Source organism: Serinus canaria, chromosome 25 (assembly GCF_022539315.1).
Source record: "Serinus canaria isolate serCan28SL12 chromosome 25, serCan2020, whole genome shotgun sequence".
Taxonomy (NCBI): Eukaryota; Metazoa; Chordata; class Aves; order Passeriformes; family Fringillidae; genus Serinus; species Serinus canaria.
The window spans coordinates 8,150,953-8,177,251 of NC_066338.1; the positions used below are offsets into that span (position 1 = coordinate 8,150,953).

General features: G+C 57.6%; 3 protein-coding genes across 8 annotated transcripts in view; 1 reads left to right on the plus strand and 2 right to left on the minus strand.

Moving 5' to 3' along the window:
- The window catches only part of LOC127060507 (serine/threonine-protein kinase PAK 3-like), a 132,540-nt gene that overhangs the window by 45,888 nt on the left and 60,353 nt on the right, over positions 1-26,299 (plus strand). The gene's annotated exons all lie outside the window — the stretch shown is intronic.
- FLOT1 (flotillin 1) lies at positions 180-12,589 on the minus strand. 2 transcript variants are annotated; one of them, XM_050984052.1, is made up of 12 exons: positions 12,376-12,589; positions 11,653-11,728; positions 11,476-11,566; positions 9,913-10,056; positions 8,194-8,313; positions 7,479-7,574; positions 6,415-6,567; positions 5,720-5,901; positions 4,970-5,015; positions 3,122-3,259; positions 1,917-2,072; positions 180-937 (listed from the first exon to the last, which is right to left on the minus strand). In XM_050984052.1, the coding sequence occupies exons 1-12, from the start codon at positions 12,416-12,418 to the stop codon at positions 848-850; spliced, it is 1,335 nt and encodes a 444-aa protein (XP_050840009.1). In that variant the 5' UTR covers positions 12,419-12,589; the 3' UTR covers positions 180-847. The 2 variants fall into 2 exon arrangements, with proteins under 2 accessions (XP_050840009.1, XP_018780759.3); XM_018925214.3 differs by lacking the exon at positions 11,653-11,728 and having other exon boundaries at positions 12,376-12,583.
- Positions 15,315-26,299, minus strand: part of LOC103824727 (class I histocompatibility antigen, F10 alpha chain-like) — a 127,069-nt gene continuing 116,084 nt past the window's right edge. For 2 of the 5 annotated variants that reach the window (XM_050984069.1, XM_050984067.1), the window contains exons 2-5: positions 19,752-20,015; positions 17,730-18,002; positions 16,476-16,748; positions 16,062-16,390 (exon numbers count right to left, since the gene is read on the minus strand). In XM_050984069.1, coding sequence (XP_050840026.1) covers positions 16,077-16,390; positions 16,476-16,748; positions 17,730-18,002; positions 19,752-20,015 — 1,124 coding nt within the window. In that variant the 3' untranslated portion in view covers positions 16,062-16,076. Of the gene's footprint in view, positions 15,551-15,993; positions 16,027-16,061; positions 16,391-16,475; positions 16,749-17,729; positions 18,003-19,751; positions 20,016-22,445; positions 22,597-26,299 lie in introns of those variants that run through there. The other 3 variants (XM_009100025.4, XM_030229979.2, XM_050984068.1) reach the window with 3 other exon arrangements.

Consider the following 26,299-nt stretch of genomic DNA (forward strand, 5'->3'; position numbering starts at 1 on the left):
TGGCACTTCAAGGACACTTAAAAGGCAAGGTGACATTGGGAGGTGGTGGCACCTTGGGGACACATTTGGGACATGATGAAAGGAAGGATGGTGGTGTGTGAGTGATGCTTTGGGGACACAGTGGCACTTAGGGGACACTGCAGGGGTGGTGGCACTTAAAGGACACAAGGACACAGCTGTGGTGGCACCTTGGGGACACTTTATTGATATGGTGACACTGGGGGTACTGGCACTTTGGTGACACTGAGGGTGGTGGCACCAGAGGGACACTTAATTGACATAGCACTGCCGTGGTGGCACTTTGGGGACAAGGTGGCACCTTGGGGACACTTGGGACAGGGTGACACTGCAGTGAACTCTGGGGACATTGAGGACATGGGGGGGTGGTGGCACCTTGGGGACACTTAGTGAACATTGGTGACATTTGGGGGTGGTACTTGTGGGACACTGCAGGTGGCACCACAGGGACATTTCAGGGACATGATAACATTTGGGTGTGGCACTTTGGGGACAAAGTGACACCAGAGGGTGGTGGTACTTCTGGGACACTTAGACAAGGTGGCACCACAGGGACACTAGGGGGACATGATGACATTTGGGGGACACTAGGGACATGCTGACACTGCAGCAGTGGCATTTCCGGGACATGCAAGGCGTGGTGGCATTCTGGGGACAAAGGGACTTGGGGGCCGGTGGCACCTTGGTGGCCTCAGGAGCCACCGGTGGCACTTAAGGATGCAGTGGCATCAGGGGTGGTGGCACTTGGGTGGCATTTTGGGGACACAACAGGGTCCCGGTGGCTTGGGGCGGGGTGGGGGTGGTGGTGGCACTTGGGGACACTTTGGTGTCACTGGGGGTTGGCACTCGGGGACACTTTGGGGGTATTTTGAGACGTTTCAGAGGCTCCGATGCCACCCTCGGGTTCTGTCGGGGTCACCTGAGGGGACAAGGGGAGGACAGGGGAGACCTGGGGGTGTCACCTCCCCCCAGGGATCCCCAAAATCCCCCAAATCCACCCCAAATTTCACCTGGGACCCCCAAACCCATCCAGGACCCCCCAAATCTACCCCAAAATCTATCTGGGACCCCCAAATCTCACCTGGGATCCCCAGAATTCCACCTGGGACCCCAAAATCCTCCCAGGATGCCCCAGACTCACCTGGGACCCTCAAAATCCATTGGGGACCCCCCAAAATACCCCTTGCCCCCCCCAGATCCCGCAAATTCACCCTGAAATCCACCTGGGAATCCCAAAATTCACCCCAAATCTCACCTTGGACCCCCCAGATCCCATCTGAGACTCTCCAAACCCATCCAGGATCCCCCAAAATCCCCCAATATCCATCTGGGACCCCTCAAAATCCACTCAGAGACCCAAGTTTCTCCCTGGGGCCCCCTATAACCCCCAAATTCCATCTGGGACCCCCAAAATTCTTCCGGTATTCCCCAGACTCACCTGGGACTCCCCAGACCCAGCCAGGACCCCCCAAAATTCCCCAAACTCACCCTGAAATCCATTTGGGATCCCCCCAAATTCCCCCTGGACCCCCCAAAATCCCCCAAGTTCACCCCCAAATCCCCCAATTCCCCTCAAACCTCACCCCCCCCTAAAATCCAGCTGGGACCCCAAAATCCTCCCAGGACTCCCCAGACTTACCTGGGACCCCCAAACCCATCCAGGACCACCCAAAATCATCCCAAAATTCACCTGGGGTGCTCCAAACTCCACCTGGGACCCCCAAATTCACCCCCAAACCCCCTGAATCCTCTGAGCTCACCTGGGAGCCCCAGACCCCCCCCCGGGACCCCCAAATCCCCGTAGAGCTCACCTGGGAGCCCAAAATCCCCCAAATCCCTCCTGGGACCCCCCAAATCCCCCCTGGGACCCCAAAATCCCCTGAATTCCCCCAGCTCACCTGGGAGCCCCTGGCCAGCGCCCCCACGGCCCCCGGTAGCCGCGTGACCAAGTCCAGGATTTCCGAGGGGATTTTGGCCACCCCGACGGCCCCGGAGCCGCCCACGAGTGTCACCCGGCGTGTCCCCAGCAGCGGCTGCGCCACCGCCTCGGCCACCTGCCCCCAGAACGGGATCCCAAAATCAGCCCCAAAATCAGCCCCAAATCAGGGATCCCGAAATCAGTCCCAAAATTGGCCCCCAATTTGGGATCCCGAAATCAGTGATCCCAAAATCAGCCCTCAAACCAGACATCCCCACATCAGCCCCAAAATTGGCCCCAAATTGGGGATTCCGAAATCTGTGATCCCAAAATCAGCCCCCAAATCAGGGATCCCAAAAGCAGCCCCAGATCAGCCCCAGCCCTAAATCAGGCATCCCCAAATTAGCCCCAAACCAGGAATCCTAAAATCAGCCCCAAAATTGGCCCCAAATCGGGGATCCCAAAATCAGGGATCCCCAAATCAGCCCCAAAATTGGCCCCAAATCAGGGATCCCAAAAGCCGCCCCAGAACAGCCCTGGCCCCAAATCAGAGATCCCGAAATGAGGAATCCCAAAATCAGGGATCCCCAAAATCAGCAACAATCCTGGGATCCCCAAATTCCTGTCCCCAATTCAGGGATCCCCAAAATCAGCCCCAATCTGGAATCCCAAAGAGTCCCCAGAACATCCCCAAGTGTCCCCAAAACATGCCCAAAGTGTACCCAGTGTCCCCAAAATGCCCCTAAAACATTCCCCAAGTGTCCCCAAAATATCTGAAAATGTCCCCAAAGCGTCCCTAGGTGTCCCAAAAACATTTCCAAAACATCCCCAAAGTGTCCTCCAAGTGTCCCCAGAACATGCCCAAAGTGTCCCCAGGTGCCCCCAAAATGTCCCCAAGTGTCCCCAAAATATCCCCAAAGTGTCCCCAGGTATCCCCAAAACAACCCCAAAACATCCCCAGGTGTCCCTAGTGTCCTTAAGTATCCCCAAAGTGTCCCCATGTGTCCCCAGTGTTGCCAAATGTCCCCAAAACATCCCCAAGTGTCCCTACTGTCCCTAAGTGTCCCCAGGTGTCTCCAAAACATCCCCCAAGTGTCCCCAAGTATCCCCAGAACATCCCCAAAACATTCCCCAAGTGTCCCCAGGTGTCCCTAAAGAGTCCCCAGGTGTCCCCAGTGTCCCCACCTGGGGCAGCCTCTGCAGCACCAGATCCACCACGGCCGCGTCCTGGAACTGCCCAAAGGCCTCGGCCTTGGCCGCAGCCGCCGCAGCCTCGGCGCGGGCACGGGAGGCCACAGCCGCGGCACGGGCAGCGCCCGTCACCTGCGGGGACATGAGACAGGGCTGGGGACACCAAAATAGGGACAGAACCCCCAAAACACGATCAGAAACCTGACATGGGATTGGGAACTCGGGTATGGGCATGAGAGGCCATGGCCACAGCACAGACAGCACCCATCACCTGTGGGGACAAGAAATGGGGTTGGGAATACCAAAATGGGACTGGAGACATGGAAAATGGGATTGGGGACATCAGAAATGGGATTGGGAACAAGGGAAACGGGATTGGGAACCCAGGAATGAGCACGAGAGGCCATGGCCGCAGCACAGGCAGCGCCCATCACCTGTGGGGACATGAAACGGGGTTGGGAACACCAAAATGGGATTGGGGACATGGAAAATGGGATTGGGGACATCAGAAATGGGATTGGGAACAAGGGAAACGGGATTGGGAACCCGGGAATGAGCACAAGAGGCCATGGCCGCAGCACAGGCAGCGCCCATCACCTGTGGGGACGTGAAACAGGGTTGGGAACACCAAAATGGGATTGGGGACATGGAAAATGGGATTGGGGACATCAGAAATGGGATTGGGAACCTGGGAATGGGCACAAGAGGCCACGGCTGCGTCACGGGCAGCACCTGTCACCTGCGGGGACACAACATGGAACTGGGCAAACCAAAATGGGATTGAGGACATTGGAAATGGGATTGGAGACGCAAAATGGGGACAGGACTGCCAAAAACAGGATCAGGAACACGACACGGGATTGGGAACCCAGGCGCAGGCACGAGACACCACAGCCACAGCACAGGCAGTGCCTGTGACCTGCAGGGACACGAGACGGGATTGGGAACATGAAACAGGGTCGGGGACATGGGAAATGGGATTGGGGACATGGGAAATGGAACTGGAAACCCAAAACAGGATTGGGAACTCAGGCATAGGCACGAGAGGCCATGGCACAGGCAGCGTCCGTCACCTGTAGGGACACCAAATGGGATTGGGGATGTTGGAAATGGGATTGGGGACCCAAAAGGGGATTGGGGACCCAGAACAAAGACAGAACCCCCAAAAACAGGATCAGGAACCCAAAAATGGGGTCAGAGACCCAGGAATGGGATCGGGAACCCCAAAATGGGACTGGGGACACCGACACGGGATTGGGGACCCAAAACAGGATCAGGGGCATGAAATGGGATTGGGGACCCTAAATGAGATCAGGAACCCAACAGGAGATTGGGGACCCAAAATGGGATAAGGACCCAGGAAGAGGATGGGGAACTCAGGAATGGGATCAGGGCCCAGAAGGGGACTGGGGACCCAAAACGGGACTGGAGACCTGAAACAGGATCGGGGACCCAGGAACAGGAATGGGGACACTGGAAATGGGATCAGGGATACTAAGACGGGATTTGGGACATCGGAAATGGGACTGGGAACCCAAAATCAGGATTGGGAAACGGCACTGGGGACATGGGAAATGAGATTGAGAACCCCAAAACAGGATAGAGGCCCTGGAAAGGAGGGCAGGACCCCTGAAATTGGGATTGAGAACCCCAAAAATGGGATTGGGAACCCCAAAACAGGATTGGGACCCACAGAAATTCTAGGAGAGCCAAAAATCCCTCAGAGAACCTAAAAATTCCCAGATTTGGGGCCACAAAATCCAACTGGGACCCCCAAAATCCTCTCAGGACCCCCAAAATCTCACCTGTGACCCCCAAACCCTCTGGGACCCCCAGACTCACCTTGAGGGTCTCAGCCTCAGCCTCTGCCTGCAGCAGCACCTGTGTCCTGTAGGGGGCGCCAAGTCAGGGGGCAGGGCTGCTCTTAAAGGGGCAATGCCACTCTTAAAGGGGCAATGGTGCAATATGAGTGGGCCCACCAAAGGGGTGTGTGGTTTATTTGAAGGGGCGTGGCTTTTTTTAAAAAGGGCAATAAGACTTAAAAGGGCAGGGGGCAACATGTATCTTAAACGGGTTATGGCTACAGACAGACTGGTGGGGTCCATCAAGGTGTGATGGTGGCTGACTAGGACTAGGCGTGGTTTCTGTTTCAAAGGGCGTGGCTCACTCAAAAGGTCTGTGGCTTTACAAAGGTTGTGGGACCCACCACTGTGAAAGTGTGGCTTCTTCTTAAAGGGGCAACACTTCTCCTTAAGTGCAATGGTGGGATGCCCCCCCCCCATGGGTCTGGCTGGGTGAGGGAGTGTATCCTTCTTAAAGGGGCAATGGCTTCACTTTTAATGGCTCTTAATAGTAGGGCCCACTAGGAGTATGACTCTCTTTAAAGGGCAGGGCTTCTCTTAAAGGGTCAATGGCTCCACTTACATTGGTGGGACCCACCATAGTAAGAGTGTGGCTTCTCCTTAAAAGGCAGCATTTCTCTTAAAAGGGCAATGAGCGGGAGCCCCCCAGAACACCCCCACACCTGAGTGGAGGAGGGCATGGCTCGTCCCCCAGAGGGGAGTGGACACCCTTAAAGGGGCGGAGTCTCACCGCTGTGCCTCAGCCAGCCGCTCCAGCCGGTAGCGCTCGGCCTCGGCCGGTTTGCGCACGGTGGCCTCGAGCTCCTGGCGGCGCCGCCCGACCTCCTGCTCCTGCAGCTGCACCCGCTGCGCCCGCTCCACCAGCGCCACCTCCCCGCGCTGCGCCGCGATGGCCTGCTGGGAACGGGCCGCCTGCGGGGGACATGGGGACGGGGAACAGGACACAAATCCATCAGGGGAGGGACACGGGGACAGGGGACACAGGGACAGGTGACACACGAATGGAGGACAGTGGGGACAGGTCACAAATCCATCAGGGGAGGGAAAAGGGGGACAGATGACAAAAGGCAGGGGCCCAGGTATCTCTAGGAGGACTTCAGGCAGCCTGGGGACATCCTCAGGTGACCTAAGAGACCTAAATTTTGGAGGAAACCCCAGGATTTGGAGGTTCCAGGTGTTCTGTAGGGTTCCAGGTGCTCCAGGTGAGCTCCCAGCCCCCATTCCATCCCCACCCAGGTGTGTTTGTTACCTGTCCCCAGATGTGTGATTCACCTGTAACTGGAACTCCAGATAAGCCATGACCCTGTGACAATCCCAACTGTTCCCTGTCCCAGCTGTGTTGGTTACCTGTCCCAGGTGTTTTACCAATCCCAGATGAGTTTGATGCCCGTCCCAGCTGTATTACCTGTCCAGGTGTGACCTCACCTGCAGCTGGAAGGCCAGCTCGGCCGTGGCCCTGCGGGCGCTGACGGCTCCATCGCACTCAGCCTGGGCCACCTGGAAGTCGCGCTGGGCTCGTGCCGTGGCCTCCTCGCTCAGCAGCTGCGCCGACACCTGCTCCTGCCGCGCCCGCGCCTCCTGCGGGGACAGCGGCACTGGGAGGGACTGGGAGGGACTGGGATGGACTGGGGTGGGCTAGGATGGGACTGGAATGGAACCTGGAGGGACTGGGAGGGACTGAGAAGGACTAGGATGGGACTGGGATGGAACCTGGAGGAAGTGGGAGAGCACAGGGACTGGACTGGGAGGGACTGGGATGGGACCTGGAGTGACTGGGAGAGCACAGGGACTGGACTGGGAGGGACTGGGATGGGACGGGGAGGGACTGGGATGTCTGGGATGGGACTGGGAGGGACTGGGATAGGACTGGGATGGACCGGGATGGGACTGGGAGGGCCTGGGATGGGACTGGGATGGACTAGGAGGGACTGGGAGAGCACAGGGATGGGACTAGGAAGGACTGGAAGGAGCTGGAAGGGGCTGGCATGGACTGGGAGGGACTGGGGAATGGGGTACTGGGAGCACTGGGCGCCCTGGGGGTGTTGAGGCGCTTTGGGGAATGGGGGTACTGAGAGGACTGGGAGAGACTGGGAGGAATGGAATGGGACTGGAAAAGCACTGGGAGCACTGGGAGGGACTGGGTTACTGAGGGTACTGGGAGAGGCTGGACAAGGACTGGGAGGTGCTGGAGTGGGATTAGTGGGGTACTGGGAGCACTGGGAGTATTGAGGTTACTGGGGCAGTTTGGGGAATGGTGTAGTGGGGGCACTGGGAGGGACTGGGACAGACTGGAATGGGACATGAAGGGGGCACTGGGAGGGCACTGCGGAATGGGGTACTGGGGCTGTCAGGGGTACTGGGATGAACTGAGGGCCACAGGGAGTGCACTGGGAGTACTGGGGGGGTAACTGACAGGAAGGTGACCCAGCTGCCCCCAGGTGTCCCCAGATGTGTCCCCCGTGTCCCCAGGTGTCCCTGGTGTCACTCACGCGGATCCCAGCATCACGTTTGGCCTCGGCCTCTCCCACGCGGGCGTCGCGCTGCACCTGCGCCGTGCGGCCCTTCCCGAGGGAGCGCAGGTAATCCTGCACAGGGACACACCTGTGTCACCTCCCTGTCACACCTGTGTCACCCCTGCATCTGTGCCATGCAGCCCTTCCCCAGGGAGCGCAGGTAATCCTGCACGAGGACACACCTGTCACACCTGTGTCACCTCCCTGTCAGCTGTGTCACACCTGCATCACACCTGTATCACCTCCTTGTCACCTATGTCACAACTGTGTCTCTTCCCTGTCACACCTGACTCCCACCTGTGTCAGCCCTGGACCTGCACTATGCAGCCCTTCTCGAGAGAGCACAGGTAATCCTGCACAGGAACAAACCTGTCACACCTGTGTCACCTCCCTGTCACATCTGTGTCACCCCATTCCCCCCAGGCACATCCCAGGTGTGTCTCAGGCCCCCCCAGGTGTTCCAGCTGCACCCAGGTGTGTCCCAGGTGTCCCCACATTGTCCCTGGGCATCTCAAAGTGTGTCCCAGGTGTGTCCCGAGTGTCTCGGTTGTGTCCCAGCTGTGCCCAGGTATCTCCAGCTGCCCCCCAGGTGTGTCCCAGCTCTCCCCAGATGTCCCCAGTTGTATCCAAGGTCTATCCTAGCTGTCCCCAGCTGTCCCCAGGTGTCCCCAGCCTTGCCCAGGTGTGTCACCTGCTCGTCGTGCACGTCCTTGAGGGTGTAGCTGACCACGGAGATGCCCATGTTCACCAGGTCGGACGAGGCCACACGGAAAACCTGATCCGAGAACTTCTGCCGGTCCTTGTAGATCTCCTGGGCGGGGCCAGGGCGGGGCTTAGCAGGGTGGGGCTTAAAGGGGGGTGGGGCTTGGCTGGGCAGGGCCTGAGAGTGGGGTTAAAGTTGGGCACGGCTCAGTGGGGTGGACTAAAAAGGGCAAGGCTTAGTAGGGTGGGGCTAAAATTAGGCACAGCTCAGCTAAGTGGGGCTAAAAAGGGGAGGGGCCTAGATGGGTGAGGCTCAACTAGGTCGGGCTTAGCAGGATGGGTCTCAAATTGGGCAGGGCTTGGGAGGGGCTCAAACTGGGCAGTGTTCAGCTCAAATAGGGTGGGGCAGGGGTGGGGCTTAGTGGGCCAGGGCTCAGCAGGGTGGGGCCCACAGGGGTGGAGTTTAAATTGAGCCGGGCTTATTGGGGTGGGGCTCAAAGGAGCAGGGACAAAATAAGGTGGGCTTAGCAGAGAAATGCACAGGGTGGTGGGTGTGGTTTATCCATGGAGCGTAGCTTGAGGCAATGGGTGGTGCCAGGCAGGCAAGGCTTTGACCTGGGGGTGTGGCTTTGATCTAAGGGGTGGCTGGGTTCTGTAGGTGTGGCTTAATCAAGGTGAGGTCAAGCTTAAGGTGGGGTGTGGCTTAAGCCAACTGGATGTGGCTTTGGAAAGTGGGTGGACTCAGGTGAGTGTGGCTTCGTTTGGGGGTGTGGCTTGCACAGAGGTGTGAAGCCAGGAGGGCATGAATTGATACAGTGGGCATGGCTTGAACTAAGGGGTGTGGCTTAAACAAAGGGGTGGAGCCAGGGGGGCATGGCTTGGTTTTGAGAGTGTGGCTTGAGGCTTAGGGGGCTTGGAATGAGCCAAAGGGGCCAGGATTGAATGAGGGGGTGGGACCAGGTGGGCATGGCTTGACTCCAGGGTGGAGTCAGGGGAGTAGCTCAGCTTAGGGGGTGTGGTCTGGCCCAAAAGGGGCATGGCTTGAGCAATGAGGTGGTGCCAGGTGGGTGTGGCTTGAGTGAGGGGTGGGGTCATGAGTGTGGCTTGTACTGGGTGGAGCTGGGTGGGCATGGCCTAAAGTGAGGAGTGGGGTCAGGATTAGGACAGGGGTGTGGCTTGACCCAGAGAGTGTGGATTGAGTCATGGGGTGGAGTCTGGTGGGTGTGGCTTGGAGATGGGGTGGGGCTAATACTGGGGCAGGGTCAAGAAGGAAGGCAGGAGTTATGGCAGGGGTGGGTGTGGCTTTAGAGGGGATGGGGCCAGGGAAGGAAGACCTTGTGCTGGTGGGCAGGGCTTTAGTAAAAGCGTGCCATCTTGTGGCTGTGGCTTTACCAGACGCTGTCACCTCCTCCAGGGGTGGAGCTTATGGGTCAAATGGGGGAGGGGGTCTCTTAAAGGGCCAGATCTCACCCCAAGGGGAGTGGTGACTGGTCCCTGAGGGGGTGTGTCCATCCACCTGGGTATGGGCACATCAGGGGCGTGGCTTCTGTGCCAATGGACTTTCCAAGAAGATCTGGGATTTCTTAATGGGGCCATGTCTCAAATGGGGGGAGAGGTGGGGGGTGTTTGGCTCCCAAGCAGGTGTGGCTGTCCTGGGAGGGGCATGGCTTCCCCAAAGAGGGCAAAAAGTGGCTTCCCCCAGCCCCACCTCCACGGTCATGTGGGCCATGATGGCACGCTGGTGGCCCTCCAGTGTCTCCAGGGCGATCTGGCCGATCTCGCTCTCTGACTTGCCCAGGAACATCTGGCAGGCAGCCGCCAGCATCTCCTTGTTCTGCCCCTGGATCTTCACCTGCGGGGGGGTTGGGATCACCTGGGAACCCCCCAGCCACCCCTGGCACCCCCCAAAATGTGTGCAGCCCCTTTAAGGGGTAGGTGTGGCATTACCCTTTTAAGAGGCTGGTTGCTTGACAAGGTGGGGACCACCACAGCAGTGCCCTTTTAGGGGGTCCTGTCCTCTTAAAGGGGGTTTGGGGATTCCCACCATCCCCAGCCGGTTTCTAGGGGTCTTACTCCCCTTAAAGGGGTCCCCACCAACAAAAAACTCCTTTTAAGGGAGGTCAAGACCCCCCAGTGGGATTTTGGCGTCCCCACCACCCCAAGCCCCTTTAAGGATTGGACCTTGACCCCTTTAAGAAAGGTTTAGGGAGGCTGCCCCATCACAAACCCTTTTTGTTTCTTATGGATTTTAGAGCTTGCTTAAAGGGGTTTTAAGCTTTTTAATCGGTTTTTTAAGGGCTTTTCCCCTCTTAAAGATTTTTTGGGTCCCCACCACTCCAAGACCCTTTCAAGGGGGATTCCCCCTCCCATCCCAGGGGTTTGGGGATCCCCAAAACTTCAAGCTCCTTTCAATGGACTCCCCGCTCCTAAATGTCTTTATTAGGAGTGGTTTTAACCCCTATAAATGTTTCAGGCGGGCCCCACTACTCCAAACCGCCTTTAAAGGGCTCCTCCCCTCTCCCCTCCCCCCCCCCCCCCCCCCGCGTTGTTTTGCGCTTCCCGCTACCATCGCTGCTTTAAGAACGCCCCAATCCCACTTAAAAGGGCAATGCCACCCTGGCTGGTTCCGGCAGGGGAGCCCCGGGGGAAGGTCTGAGGGCTCCCGGGGGGATTTGGGGGTCCCGGAGCATTTTTGGGAGGTTCCAAAGAGATTTCAGGGGTTCAGAGTGTGAGCTTGTGGGTCCCGAGGGGGTTCTGGGGGCACCCGCGTGGGATATTTGGGGGTGCCGGGGAAATTTTGGGGGTTCCCAAAGAGATTTTGGGGGTTCTGAATGGGGCTTTTGGGGATCCAGTGGGGTGTTGGGGTCCGGGCAGGGTTGGGAGTTCCAAAAGGCATTTTGGGGATCCCGGGGAAGATTCTGGGGGGGTCCTGGGTGTATTTTTGGGGGTTCTGATGGAGAACTTTTGGGGGTCCAGGAGTGGATTTTTAGGGGTTTGACGGGAGATTTTTTAGGGGTTTTTGCATACCCAGGAGAGGGGTTTTGGGGAATCCAAGGGGGGATTTTTGGGGGCCAAGGACAGGATGTTGGGGGATTTTTAGGGTATTTTTGGCAGGCCAGGAGGGGATTTTTAGGAGGACAAGAAGTAATTCTGGGGTAATTTTGGAGGGGGATTTTTGGGGTGTTTTGGAGACCCATGAGGGGATTTTTGGGGTATTCTGGGGGTGCTTTTGGGGGTATTTTTGGGCTGTTTTGGGGCATTCCAGGGGTACCTGTGCGATGCCGGTGACGGAGATGGGCACCCCGTGGCGGGTGTAAACCTTCTCACTGCGCACAGGCAGCGTCAGCGTGTTCAGGGAGATCCTGGGGGGGGCCGGGGGGGTCACCCCAAATCTCTGGGGACCCCATCCCCCCCCGGACTCCAAAAAACCCCCCGGGCCCCTCCTCACCGCTGGATCTGCTGCAGGCACGGGATCACCAACACCCGGCCCCCGGCCACCATCACCGGGGGGCTGCGGCAGAAACCTGGGGGGCACCGAGAGCTGGGGGACCCCGAAACCCCGGGGGGACACGGGGACACCCCCAGGAATCCCCGGGAGGGAGTTGGGGGCCCCGTGGAGGGGTTTGGGGGGGCTCGGGTGGGTCAGGGGGAACCCCAGGAGACCTGGGGGGGGAACTGGGGGGGTCCCCAGGGGTCCCAGGGTGCGGAATGGATGGGGGAGACCCTCGGGGAGGGTTTGGGGGGTCCCAGGAGGGGTTTGGGGAGGTTGGGAGGGGTCCTGGGGGGGTTCCCAGGAGTTTGGCGGGGGGGGGTATTCTGGGGGTTCCCTGGAGGCTTTTGGGGGGGATGTTGGGGCTTTCTGGGAGTTTTTGGGGATTCTGGGGATTCCTGGAAAATTTTGGGGGATTCTGGGGGTCCCCAGGAGATTTTAGGCCGGGGGGGAGAATTCTGGGTGTTCCCGGGAGGTTTTTGGAGGGAATTCAGGGGATTTCAGGAAGTTTTTGGGGGGCTCCCGGGAATTTTGGGGGGAATTCTGGGGGTCCCCGGGTGGTTTTGGGAGATTCTGGGTTTTCCCGGCAGTTTTGGGAGAATTCTGGAGATTTTCTGGAAATTTTGGGGGTTCCCGGGAGTTTTGGGGGTCCCCAGGAGCTCCCGGGTCCCCCGAACTCACCCGACACCACCATGGCCTCGTTGGGGCCGCAGGTGAAGAACATCGCGGCGGGGGAGGGCCGGGGGTCGATGGGGATCGATCAGGATCAATCAGGATCGATGGGGATCGATCGAGGCCGATCGGGACCGATCGCGACCAGCGACCGCCGCCCCGATCCCGGCAGCCCCCGCGCTCGCCACTTCCGCATTAGCGCGGTGACGTCACCTAAAACACGGTTTCCCACTGGCTGCCGAGCCAAAGGCGGGAAAGGGAAATCTGTTCTGCCTGGCAACTTGTGACGTCGTGATTTCCCGGCGCTCCATTGGCTGCGCCGTGCTCAGATTTCCGTATTTTCCCTGGGAAATAAACTATTTCAGTAAGAGATGAGCCTGGAGGAGAGGCCAGTGACGGGCCTGGGGAGCTCCAGACCATGGCCGGGTCGTGGTCAGCTCATGGCCAGCTCATGGTCATCCCAGGGTCAACTCATGGCTGTAATCATATTAAGGTAATCTCACAGCCATGGTTATGTCATGGGCAGAATCATCTCATGGTCACGGTCATGTCATGGCGATGCTCATCTCCTGATCACCATGATCTCATGCTCATGGTCATCTCATGGTCAGGATCATGTTATGGTCATGTTGTGGACATTTCTTGATCACAATTCCTCATGGCCATGGTCATCTCACAGTCATGATGATGTCATGGTCACAGTCATGGACATTTCTTGGTCACCCCATGGCCATGATTGTGTCATGATCATCGCATGGTCACAGTCCTGTCATGGTCATGCTCATCTTATGGTCATCTCTTGGTCTTAATCATGCTCATGGTCAACTCACCATAATGGTCATCTCATTCTTGATTACCATCATCTCATGCTTATGGTCACAGTCATGGTCATAATTCTGTCAAGTTCAGATCATGGTCATGGTCATCTCACAGTCATAATCATCTCTTTATCACCATTATCTCTTGGTTGTAGTCACCCTGTGGCCACAATCATTTCATAGTCATATTGTGTCATTTCCTAACCTCAATCATCTCATGCTCATGATTGTGTCATGGTCATTGCATGGTCATCTCATGGTCTTGGTCATCTCCTGATCACCATCATCTCACGCTCATTGTCATCTCAGTGTAATGGTCATCTCCTGGTCACCTTATTGTCATCTCAAAATCATGGTTGTGTCCTGGTTATTGCATGGTCAAGATCATCTCATGGTCTTCATCACCTCATGACCATAATTGTGTCATGATCATCTCATGGTCATTTCACAGTCACCTCATGGTCATCTCATGCCCATGATCACATCATCAAAGCAGTGGTTGTGTCACAATCATGGTTATTCCATGGTCATGGTCATCTCCTTGTAATGATCATCTCATGGTCATAATCATGTCATGGTTGTGGTCATCTCGCGATTATGTCATGGTCTTGATCACCACATGGCCATGACGTGTTATGGTCATTTTATGGTCATCTTTTGGTCACAGTTATCAAATGTTCACAGTCATGTCATGGTCATCTCACAGTCATGGTCATGGTCATCTCATTGTTACCTCATGGTCAACTCACGGCCACAATCACATCATGGTCATCTTACACCTGTGGTTGTGTCATGGTCATGGTTATCTCTTGGTCAACCCATCGTCAGAATCTTGTCATGATCTTGATAATTTCATGATTGTGGCTACATTATGGTCACAGTCATGGTGATCTCATGGCCTTGATCACCACATGGCCATCGTTGCATTGTGGTCATGTCTTGGTCACAATCATCTCATGCTCATGGTCATCTCATGATCACAGTCCTGTCATGGTCACATTCATGGTCATCTGACTGTAATGGTCATCTTATGATCATGGTTGTGTCATGGTCACGGTCATCTCATGGCCATCTCAGGGTGATGGTCATTTCCTGATGACTGTCATCTTGAGCTCATGGTTATCTCACTGTAATGGGCAGCTCACAGTCCCCTCATGATCGTGATCACACATGGCCATGGTGTGTTGTGATCATCTCATGGTCATTTCTTGGTCACAGTCATCACATGCTCATGGTCATCTCATTGTAATGGTCATCCCACGGTCCTGGTTGTGTCATGGTCACAGTCCCTCTATGGTCATGGTGATTTTATTATCATCTCAGGTTCAACTCATTTGCCACAATCTTATCATGGTCATCTCTCAGCTCTGGTTGTGTCATGGTTGTGGTCACAGTCATTGCACAGTCACGGTCATTTTATGATCATCTCACGTTTAACATTTGCCAAAATCTTATCATGGTCATCTCTCAGCTCTGGTTGGGTCATGGTCATGGTTATCTCATGGTCACAGTCATCTCATGGCCCTTGCATGGTCATGGTCATTTGCAGATCACCATCATCTTATGCTCAGAGTCATCTCACTGTAATGGTCACCTCATGGTCATCTTATTGCCATGATTATGTCAGGGTCACCTCAAGACCATGGTTGTGCCATGGCCAACCCACGGTCATCTCTTGGTCAAAATCATCTCTTGGTCAGGGTTGTGGTTGTGTCATGGTCACAGTCATGGTCATTCCATGGTCATGGTCATCTCAGGGTTGTGTCACTCATGGTCATTCTCACGGCCATCTCGTGCTCGTGTCATGGCTGTGATCATGGCCAGGAACCCATCCGAGATCCCAAGCCCTGATTTTAGGACACTCAAGGACCACTGGGGACAACAAGGCCTGGTTTGGCCCCTCCCCCCCATCCCACTGCCCCTCCAGGAACCCGACACAGCCAAACCCTCCTGGGGACACTTTGGACATGGGACATAGAGCAAGAAATGAATCCCAGGGGATGGAGCTGGGCATGGCTGGCAAGTCCCCATCCTGCTCCTGGTGTCCCCATCCCTGCTCCCAGTGTCTCCATCTCTGTCCCCAGTGACCCCATTCCCATTCCTGGCTCCCAGAGAAGAACTGCCAGACACTGGAGGAAGGAACCTGGATTTATTGCCCAAAGCAGGATAATTTCAAACCAGAAGTGAAGCATTGTGAGTATTTGTGGTTCTTGCCTTAAAAGCACTGGAAAATGAGAAATGGATCTGTTAGCAAGAGCTGTGGGGTGGGTGGGAGCAGTGGGATGAGCTCTGCTGGCAGCTCTCAGCTTTCCTGGGAAGAGGGAAGGGGCTGGATCCAGCTCCATGGATCGCTCAGGCAGTGATTCCTGTCAGGATGAGAGAGGGTCACGGTGTCACCCTGTCCCTGTCCCCATTCCACAGGATGGACCTGGCTGGAGTCCATGGAGAGCAGGAGCTGCTCCAGAATCCCACCCCAATCCTGCTGCAATCCTGCTCCATCCATCCCACCTGATCCCACCTCATACATCCTGCCCCAGTCCTTCTCTGGAATCCTGACCTGATCCTGCTCCATTCCATCCCACCTGATTCTTGTCTGGAATCCAGCCCTGATCCCACTCCATCCCTCCCACACCAATCCTGTTCCATCCATCCCTCCTGACCCCGCTCCAGATCCCAGCCCCAGTCCCACTCTACAATTCCACCTGATCCCCCTTGGGACCCTGCTCTGATCCAGAATCCCTCCTTGATCCCAGTCCATCCATCCTGCCCCAATCCCCCTCTGGAATCCCACCCTGATCCTGCTCTGTACCTGCGGCCAAGCCATTGGTTCCCACATCCTTCCCTGAAGAAAGAGAAGATCCATGACATTTCAGCATGGAGCACACACCAGGATTAACCCCAGGATCCATCCTGGGATCTGCACAGAGGGGATCCAGAGCTGGATCCACCATTGGAACTCACCAGCTGCCGGGTTGTATCCACTCCTGTCCCTCCTCCCTGTGTAAACAAAGTGGAATAAGCATGAGTGGCACAGGATTCCCAGAAGAGTGACAGGTGGATCTGTGTCCCTTCCCAACCCCCATCCCATGTGTTACCAGATTGGAGCTTCCAGACGCCGAATCCGATGAGGACAATGATGAGGATGAGGATGGCAGCGATGACGGACACAGCGACCACCATGGTGAGATTCCCGCCAGATGTTGGCTCTGGGAAACGTGGGATAGTGAGGAGGGGGAGGGGAATCCCCATTTGGGAATTCCAAATTCCCAATCCCCACATTCCCAGCCTCACCCCAAGCGAAGATCCTGGGCTCTGGCATGCCGGGATGCTCCACCCTGCACCGGTACTGCTCCCGCTCCTCCGGCAGCGCCTCGATCCTGGCCCAGGTGTGGAAGGTGCCGTCGCTGTTGGGAACGATCCCGCCCCGCTCCGTCTCCTGATCCAAGGTATCACCCCCCTTCATCCAGCTGACTGTGATGGTGTTGGGGTAGAATCCGTACGCGTGGCAGGACAGGATCAGCGTCCCGTGTTCCTCTCTTCCAGACATGTGGACATCAGGGGGCTCTGGAATGGGATAATGGTAAGAAACATCTATGGAATTCCCATTGGAATGGGACTGGGGTGAGTTCTACCTATGGAATTCCCACAGGAATGGCATCAGAGTTGAGATGTACCCACAAAATTCCCACTGGAATACAATTTGGTGTCTCTGTCCCTCTGGGAGCCTCTCAGGAGCCCCTGGCCAGCCCCGAGTCAGCAGACATTAGGGGAGCAACCCCGACACGGCCAACTGCAGGGAGACACTTTCTCGTGCCCCGAGAGTGCTGAGGGAAGCAGGACCAGTCGCCTTTGCAGCAGAGGAGACACTAGAGACAGCGGTGGAAGAAAGGGCAGACTCTTAGCAGGGCTCAATCCGAGGTTTTATTCAGGAGCTCTGGGGAGATCCTGCACCTCAAGGGGCCTTCTGCTGAGAGCACCAGGCAGGGCAATGTGCCAAGGTTACATTTAAAGGGAGGTGGAAACCAAAAGTAGGCAACATTTTACCAATCAATAAATGACCCAAAGGGATGGGTACTAGGGGATAGAATTTAGGACAGCATGTAAAACAAGTCTCGGGGGCTGACCCCTGGCCTCTGGCTAATTGCTCAACTTCTTGAACCGAAGCTTCTAGATGAAGAGGATGGGATGCTGAGTGATTGGCAGAGAGCCAGGGTAGGGATTTGGGGATGATCTCATCAAGGGAGAGGAATTCCATAGGTAAAGGGAAGGGGGTACAGTCTGGGGTAAACTATTTGGGAAAACTACAGGGATACAAAATACAAAACTACTTCAAAGTATTACAAAGTATAAAAACACACTATAACAACTGGGGTGAGATCTGCCCATGGAATTCCCACTGGAATGGGATGAGTGTGAGACCTGACCATGCTATTCCATGGGAAGGGGATGGAGGTGAGATCTACCCATAGAATTCCCACAGGAATTACTGTGTTCCCAAGTCCTTCATCCCCAAGTTCCAAACTCCCACAAGAATTCTGTTCCCACCTTTGCGCTCCAGCTCCTTCTGCCCGTACCCGACGTATTTCTGGAGCCATTCTGGGCAGACGTGCTTCAGGTAATTCGTCCAATGCTCAGCCACCCCTTCCTGTTCCCAGCGCCTCCTGCTGATCTCACCAACGCTGTCGGCCGCCACGAATCTCCCGAATCCCAGGTCAAAGGAGATGAAATCCCGCCCGTCGTAGCCCTCCCGAAAGGATCCACGGACACTCCCGTCAGACAGGAGGTCACAGCCGTAAAGCCACTGTACAGTGTGGAGACCTGGGGGATTGTATCCACAGAGACCCATGGAATTGTGTCTCAACCCCACAGAGCCCCATTCCAGCCCCTTGGAGCCCCATGGATCCACATCTCAGCCCCATGGATCCCAACCTGTCCCCACAGATCCCATCCCAGCCATATGGATCATAAGCTATCCCATCCCAGCCTAATCAATCCCCATTTCAGATCCCTGGAGCCCTGTGAATCCAGATCCATGACCTAAAGATCCCATCTCAGCCCCACGGATCCTCACTCCAACCCTACAGTTCCCTTTCCAACCCTCCAGAACCCATCCCAGCCCCACAGATCCCATCCCAGCCCCATGGATTCACATCTCAGCCCCATGGATCCAATCCCAGCCCCACGGATCCTATCCCAGCCCCACTGATCCCATCCCAGGCCCATGGATTCACATCCCAGCCCTACAGATCCCATCCCAGCCTAACAGATCCCCGTTTCAGCACCTTGGAGCCCTGTGAATCCACACCTGAGACCTACAGATCCCATTCCAGCCCTACAGATCCCATTCCAGCCCCATCAATCCCCATTCTAATCCCACGGATCCCCATTCCAGCCCTACAGTTCCTATCCCAGCCCCACCGTTCTCATCCCAGCCCATTGGATCCAATCCCACCCCACAGATCCCATCCTAGCTCCACGGATTCACATCCCAATCCACGGACCACAGAATATTCCATCCCAACCTAACAGATCCCCATTTCACCACCTTGGAGCCTTGTGAATCCACATCCGAGACCTACAGATCCCATCCCAGCCCCATGGATCCTCACTCCAGCCTTACAGTTCCCATCCCAACCCCATGGATCCCACTCCAGCCTTACAGTTCCCATCCCAACCCCATGGATCCCATCCCAGCCCCATGGATCCATATCCCAAACCATGGATCATATGCTATCCCATCCCAGCCTAACAGATCCCCATTTCAGGCCCTTTGAGCCCTGTAAATCCATGCTGGAGATCTACAGTTCCCATCCCAGCCCCATGGATCCACATCCCAACCCCATGGATCCCAACCTGTCCCCGCAGATCCCATCCCAGCCATATGGATCATAAGCTATTACATCCCAGCCTAATGGATCCCCATTTCAGACCCTTGGAGCCCTGTGAATCCAGATCTATGACCTAAAGATCCCATCTCAGCCCCATGGATCCTCAACCAACCCTACAGTTCCCTTTCCAACCCTCCAGAACCCATCCCAGCCCCACAGATCCCATCCCAGCCCCATGGATCCAATCCCAGCCCTACAGATCCCCTCCCAGTTCCATGGATTCACATCCCAGCCCTATGGATCCAATCCCAGCTCTATGGATCCTCACCCCAGCCCTACAGATCCCATCCCAGCCACATGGATCACAAGCTATCCCATCCCAGCCTAATCAATCCCTGTTTCAGCCCCTTTGGAGCCCTGTGAATCCAGATCTGTGACCTACAGATCCCATCCCAGCCCCACGGATCCTCACCCCACCCTACAGTTCCCATCCCAACCCCACAGATCCCATTCCACTCTATAGATCCCATCCTAGCCCCATGGATCCATATCCCAACCCGTGGATCATAAAATATTCCATCTTAACTTAATGGATCCCCATTTACAGCCCCTTGGAGCTCTGTGAATGCACATCTGAGACCTACAGATCCCATCTCAGCCCCATGGATCCTCATCCCAGCTCTACAGTTCCCATTCCAGCTCTACAGTCCCCATCCCAGCCCCAGCTCCCCCCACTCACCCCCGCTCTGGTTGTATCGCTCCCGCAGCGTCTCCAGGTTCCCGGCATCGATGTGCTGGTTCCTCTCATTGATCTGGGTCTGCCTCTCCCAATATCCCGGCTCGGCTCCATCCTTTATCCACTGTGTCAGTGGCTCCACCCGGCCCCGCTCGCTGTCATAGCGTGTGAAGGGGATCCCATCCACGAACCCAATGGACATGTACTGGGGGACCCCTGGGCTGGGCTCTGACACCGCCACGTGCAGGTAATGCAGGGAGTGGAGAACTGGGGGGACACAGAGATGTGGGGGGGTTTGGGGGATCATCATCACATGGAACAATGAAAGGGGAACTGGGAGAGCTGGGAAGGGGTTTGGGGACCCTGGGGCCAAGGAAAGGGTGTGCAGGGTGGGAGAGGTGGGATGGACAGGAAAGGGGCTGCAGGGGGTCCTGGTGTCCAGGAATGGGGGCTCAGGGGGTTCCAGGGCTATGGAAGGGGAGGGGGAGGGGTGCAGGGACTGGGAGAGGTGGGATGGGGGTTCCAAGGGATCTCTGTCTGTTGGGGAAGATGAAACACGAAAGCCTTACAAATATGATTGCCTGGCAAAAGATTTTGAGAATATGGAAACTATAAGCGGGATGGAAATGAAAGCAAGCTTTGACATCCCTTAGTTACTGAACAACGGGAAAACAATGGTGTGGCTGGCTGAATGTAATCCCCTCTTGATGATACAAGACCCTCTGCAAGCAGGCAGGTCCAAGGGTCCGAGCAGACCCTGCCAGCTTGGCAGAAGGGGTCCGAAGAGTAGATTTAGGGTTTAAAATGTAGCACAATATGGTAATACAGTGATTCTTATAGGCTGTATGTAAATACTATAGAATTTGTATGCTCTACTAGATTGGTTAGCGAGAATCAGAATATTCAACACAGAAGATGATTTATTGTATTGTAACGGGAACTTCACTCTCTTGTTCTCTTGCTTTTGCTCTTGTTCTTACTTTTCTATGCTCTTAGCTCTTGCCTTTTACATTATTACCCTCTCATCCTCTCTCTTCTCTCGGGCCTGCTCCGAGCTGCAGCTGGCAGCTCCCAGCAGGGCCCTGTACCCACGCCCTTTGCAATAAACTGTAAGTTCCATGACCTGGCTTCAGAGATCTCTCGTCTCCGTCCATCCCGACCGTGCTACACCCCGTCTCGCCCACATCTGTGCCCTGGAAAGGGGGTCCAGGGGTCCCCAGTGCCAAGGAAAGGGTCCACAACATGGGGAGAGCTGGGAATGGGAGGCTCAGGGGTCCTTGAGGAGGAGGAAAGGGGGGGCTGGGGGCTGTGAAAAGCAGGAATGAGGGTCCAGGGATTTCAGGGTTAAGGAAAAGGGGGGGTCTGTGGACTGGGGAAGGTGGGATGGAGGAGAAAAGGGGAAGGGAGGAAATGGTACTGGATAAGGGGTGCAGGGAGGTCACGGTGCCCAAAACTGAAAAATCAGGGGGGTCCCAGGGCCCAGATTTCCCCCTGGGACTCTCCTGGACCCCCAAGAATCCCCCCACACACAGAGGGTGAAGAAATAAGGGGACACAGAGATTGGAAAGTGGAAGTGGGAGAGGCAGGAAGGGTCCAAGGTTCAGAGAAGGGACTGGGAGAGGCGGGATGGGGGATCCAGGAGGTCCCTGTGCCCACCAAAGGGGTCTAGGGGTCCCCAGTCTTGAGGGAAGTGGGGTCTGGGAGCTGGGAAAGGCAGGAATGGGGATCCAGGGGGTCCCTGAGTCACGGGAAAGGGGAGTCTGGAGCTGGGAGAGGCGGGCGGATGCCGGGGACGAAGCTTGGGAGACGGGAAAGAGACTGAGAGAACGCAGGGGAAGGGACGGGGAAAAGGGCGAATTCCAGGGAGTCCCTCTGGATCCCTCTGGATCCCTGCAGTGACCCTCGGGACCCTCTAGGACCCTGTTTTGCGAAGCGGCGGGAGTGGAAAACGGGGGGACACGGAAAGTTGGGAGATCTGGGGGTCCAAAGGTGAAGGAAATGGGCGGGTCTGGGGTCTGGGAAAAGTGGAATGCCCGAGAAGGGGAAGCAGGGGGGTGCCAGAGCCCTGACGGGGGTTCAGTGGTGTCCCAGTGCCCAGGAATGGGGTTCAGGGGGGTTCCCGTATCACAATTCAGGGTTCAAAGGGATCCTGAAGGCCAGGAATGGGAGATCCGGTGGGTCCCGGGGCCAGATAAGGGGGTGCAGGGGGGTCCTGCTGTCAGCAAATGAACGTTCAGGGGGGTCCCCGTGCCCAGGAATGGGGATCCGGGTAGGGTTCCCTGCCCAGAAATGGGGGTTCACAGGATTCTCTTCCCAGAATCCGGGGTTCAAATGTGTCTCGGTGCCCGGAATTGAAGTTCAGGGGTCCCGGTTCAGGCGGTATAGGGGGGTCCCGGTGTCCAGAAATTGGGACTCAAGGGGTGCCCGTCCTCAGGAATGGGGGCTCAGTGGATTCTGATGCCCGAGAATGGCGGTTCAGGGGTGGGTTTTCCTCCCCCGGAATGGGGTTCGGGGGGTCCCGGTGCCAGATAAGGGCGTACAGGGGGTCCTGGTGCTGGGGAAGGGGATGGAGGAGGGGGTCACAGGACCCAAAATGGGGATATGGGGGGTTCCCGTGCCCGTAATGGAAGTTCAGGAGGGTCCCGGTGCCCGGAAATGGAAGTCCAGGGGGTTGCCGGTTTCGGGGTTCCCACTCACCTTTGGTCGCGCCCCCCGGGTCCCCCAAGAGCCCCAGGAGCCCCAAGAACAGCCCCACACCCAGCGCTGGAGCCATGGCGCTGCTCCGCTGCGGCCCCGCCCACTGCCCTGGTCCCGCCCCAGCTTAGGCCCCGCCTCCAGAGCAGCCTCCGGCCCCGCCATTGGCGCAGCTATTTACCGCTCGCCAATAATAGCCCGATGAGTCAGTGACGTTATCGGTCGCCGGGTAGATCCCGGTCTCCCAGGTTAGGACGCGGAAGCGAAAGGGACCGAGGACAGCGGGAAGGGAGGGGAGGGGGAGGGGGACGGGGACAGGGACGGAGACGGAGACGGAGACGGAGACGGAGACGGGGACGGCGACGGGGAAATTCCGAAGAATTGCTCTGGATCCCTCTGAATCCCCGCTGCGACTGCGCTGGAGCCCTCTGAGAACCACCTGTGACGCCCTGGGACACCCTTAAGAGAGCGCCGGGAGTGGAGAACTGGGGGGATCGGGAAATTTGGGAGATCTGGGGGTGCAAACGTGAAGGAAAAGGGCGGGTCTGGGGTCTGGGAAGGGCGGGGAATGGGGGTGGAGGGGGTCCCCGAACACGTGAGGGGGGTCCAGGAGGGCGTCCCAGTCCCGGATAAGGGGGTGCAGGGGGTTCCCCTGCCCAGGAAAAAATGTTCGGGGGTCCCAGGACAAGGAAAGGGGGATGAGGGCAATGAGGGGCCTAGGGGGTCTCTGTGCCCAGGAAAGGGCGTGCACGGGTCCCCGGTGTTGAGGAAGGTGGTGGGTGGGGGGTGGGGTAGGCAGCAGTGGGGATCCAGGGGGTGCCAAGGAAAAGCAGAGGCTGGGGTCTCCGGGAGGGGGAGGGCCGGGAAAGGGGTGTGGGGGCGCATTGGGGCTGGATGAGGGGGTTCACGGGGGTCCTTGTGCATGAGAATGGAGATTTTGGAAGGGTTTCAGTCCCGGATATGGGGGTCCACGGAGGTCCTGTTGCAGTGGAATGGGGTTCAGTGGTCGTGGTGCTGCATAAAGGGATGCAATGGGGTCCCGGTGCCTAGGAATCGGGGTTCAGGGGGCTTCCGGAGCCACATAACAGTAGGGTGGGGATCCACTGATGGGGAATGAGGTGAAGGGGGTCTCACTTCGCAGGAATGGGGGTTCAGGGGGGTCCCGGTGCCCAGAAATGGCGGTTTCCATGCCCGGGATTTGGGGTTCAGGGGGTTCCAGGCTCCAGATTCGGGGGTGCAGGGGTTATCAGGGCCGGGAAAGGGGGTACAGGGGAGGTGCCCCGAAATGAACGTTCAAGGCAGTCTCTATGCCCTGGAAGGGGGCTTCGCCCGGAAATGGAAGTTCGGGGCGTCCCCGTGCCCGGGAATTGCAGTTCAGGGGGTCCCGGTGCCGGGACAGTCACCGGTCCCCGGGCGGATCCCGGTGCCGCAGCTCGGGAGACGCGAAAGTGACCGGGACAGCGAGGGGAGGGGGAGGCGACAGGGGAAACCCTGGGAATTGCTCCTGAATCCCCCCGGGACCTGCCAGGACCCACGCGCAGGGGGTGGAGAACTGGGGGGACACAGAGATTGGGGCGTCTGGGAGCGTCCAAGTGTCGGGAAGCGGACCCGGGAGAGCCGGGAGGGTCCAAGGTTCAGAGAAGGGACTGGGAGAGGCGGGACGGGGCATCCAGGGGGTCCTTGTGCCCACCAAAGGGGGTGCGGGGGTCCCCGGTTTTGAGGGAAGTGGGATCTCGGAGCTGGGAAAGGCAGGAATGGGGGTCCAGTGGTTCCCTGGCTCACGGAAAGGGGGATCTGGGGCTGGGAGAGGCGGGCGGATGCTGGGGACGCAGCTTGGGAGACGCGAAAGCGAGATGGGGGGAAAAGGGAATTGCAGGGAATTCATCTGGATCCCTCTGGATCCTCGCTGAGACTTCCTGGGACCCCGGAGGATCCTCCGGGACCGCCTGGAACCCCTTCCAGGAATCAGAAATTTGGGAGATCTGGGGTCCAAAATTCGAGGAAAAGGGCGGGTCTGGGGTCTGGGAATGGCGGGATGGCCGGGAATGGGGGTGCAGGGGGTCCCAGAGCACTGACGGGGGTGCGGGGGGATCCCAGTCCCGGATAAGGGGATTCAGGGGGGTCCCGGTGCCAAAAAATGGGGGTTCAGGGCAATTTCCGTGCCCCGGAATGGGGGTTCAGGGGTTCCAGGCTCCAGATAAGGGAGTGCAGGGGTTATGGGGGCTGGGGAAGGGGCACAGGGCAGGTCCCGGTGCCCCGAAATGAACGCTCAAGGCGGTCTCTGTGCCCAGGAAGGGGGGTTCGCCCGGAAATGGAAGTTGCGGGTCAGGGGGGTCCCGGTGCCGGGGCAGTGCCCGGTCCCCAGGCGGATCCCGGTGCCGCAGCTCGGGAGACGCGAAAGTGACCGGGGCAGCGAGGGGAGGGGGAGAGGACAGAGGAAACCCTGGGAATTCCCCTGAATCCCCCCGGGACCTGCCAGGACCCTCCAGCAGGACGCGCAGGGGGTGGAGAACTGGAGGGACGCAGAGATTGGGCGGTCTGGGGGCGTCCAAGTGTCGGGAAGCGGACCCGGGAGAGCCGGGAAGGGTCCAAGGTTCAAGGAAGGGACTGGGAGAGGCGGGATGGGGCATCCAGGGGGTCCTTATGCCCACCAAAGGGGGTCCAAGGGTACCGGGTGTTGAAGGATTTGGGGTTTGGGAGCTGGGAAAGGCAGGAATGGAACTCCAGGGGGTCCCTGGCCCACAGATAGGGGTGTCTCGGGCTGGGAGAGACGGGCGGATGCCGGGGACGCAGCTTGGGAAAGGGGAAAGCGAGACGGGGAATAGGGGAATTCCAGGGAATTCATCTGGATCCCACTGGATCCTCGCTGAGACTTCCTGGGACCCCTGGGGATCCTTCGGGACCCCCTGGACCCTCTTCCAGGAAGCGCCGGGAGTGGAGAACTGGGGGGAATGGGAAATTTGGGAGATCTGGGGGTGCAAAGGTGAAGGAAAAGGGCGGGTCTGGAGTCTGGGAAGGGCAGGAGGGCTGGAGAGGGGTGCGGGGGTCCCAGAATACGTGAGGGGGGTCCATGAGGGGGTCCCAGTCCCGGAGAAGGGGATTCAGGGGGGTCCCCATGCCCAAGAACGGAGGTTCAGGGGGTCCCAGTTCAAGGGAAGGAGGGTGAGGGCAATGGGGGGTGTAGGGGGTCCCTGTGCCCAGGAAAGGGGGTGCACGGGTGCCCGGTGTTGAGGAAGGTGGTGGGTGGGGGCTGGGGAAGGCAGGAGTGGGGATCCAGGGGATGCCGAGGTCAAGGAAAAGCGGGATTGGGGTCACCGAGGGAGAGGGCCGTGAAAGGGGGTGCGGGGGCACACTGGGGCTGGATAAGGGAGTGCAGGGGGATCCCCGTGCTGGATAAGGGGGTGCAGGGGGCTCCCCGTGCATGAGAATGGAGGGTTTGGGAGGGTTCCAGTCCCGGGTATGGGGGTGCACGGGGGTCCTGGTGCAGCAGAATGGGGGTTCAGGGCATCCCGATGCTGCATAAAGGAATGCAATGGGGTCCCGGTGCCCAGGAATGGGGGTTCAGGGGAGTCTCTTCCGGAAATCGGGGGTCAGGGGGCTCCCGGTGCCAGATAACAGCGGGGCGGGAATCCACTGATGGGGAATGAGGTGAAGGGGGTCTCACTTCGCAGGAATGGGGGTTCAGGGGGGTCCCGGTGCCCAGAAATGGCGGTTTCCATGCCCGGGATTTGGGGTCCAGGGGGTTCCAGGCTCCAGATTCGGGGGTGCAGGGGTTATCAGGGCCGGGAAAGGGGGTACAGGGGAGGGTCCTGGTGCCCTGAAATGAACGTTCAAGGGGGTCTCTATGCCCTGGAAGG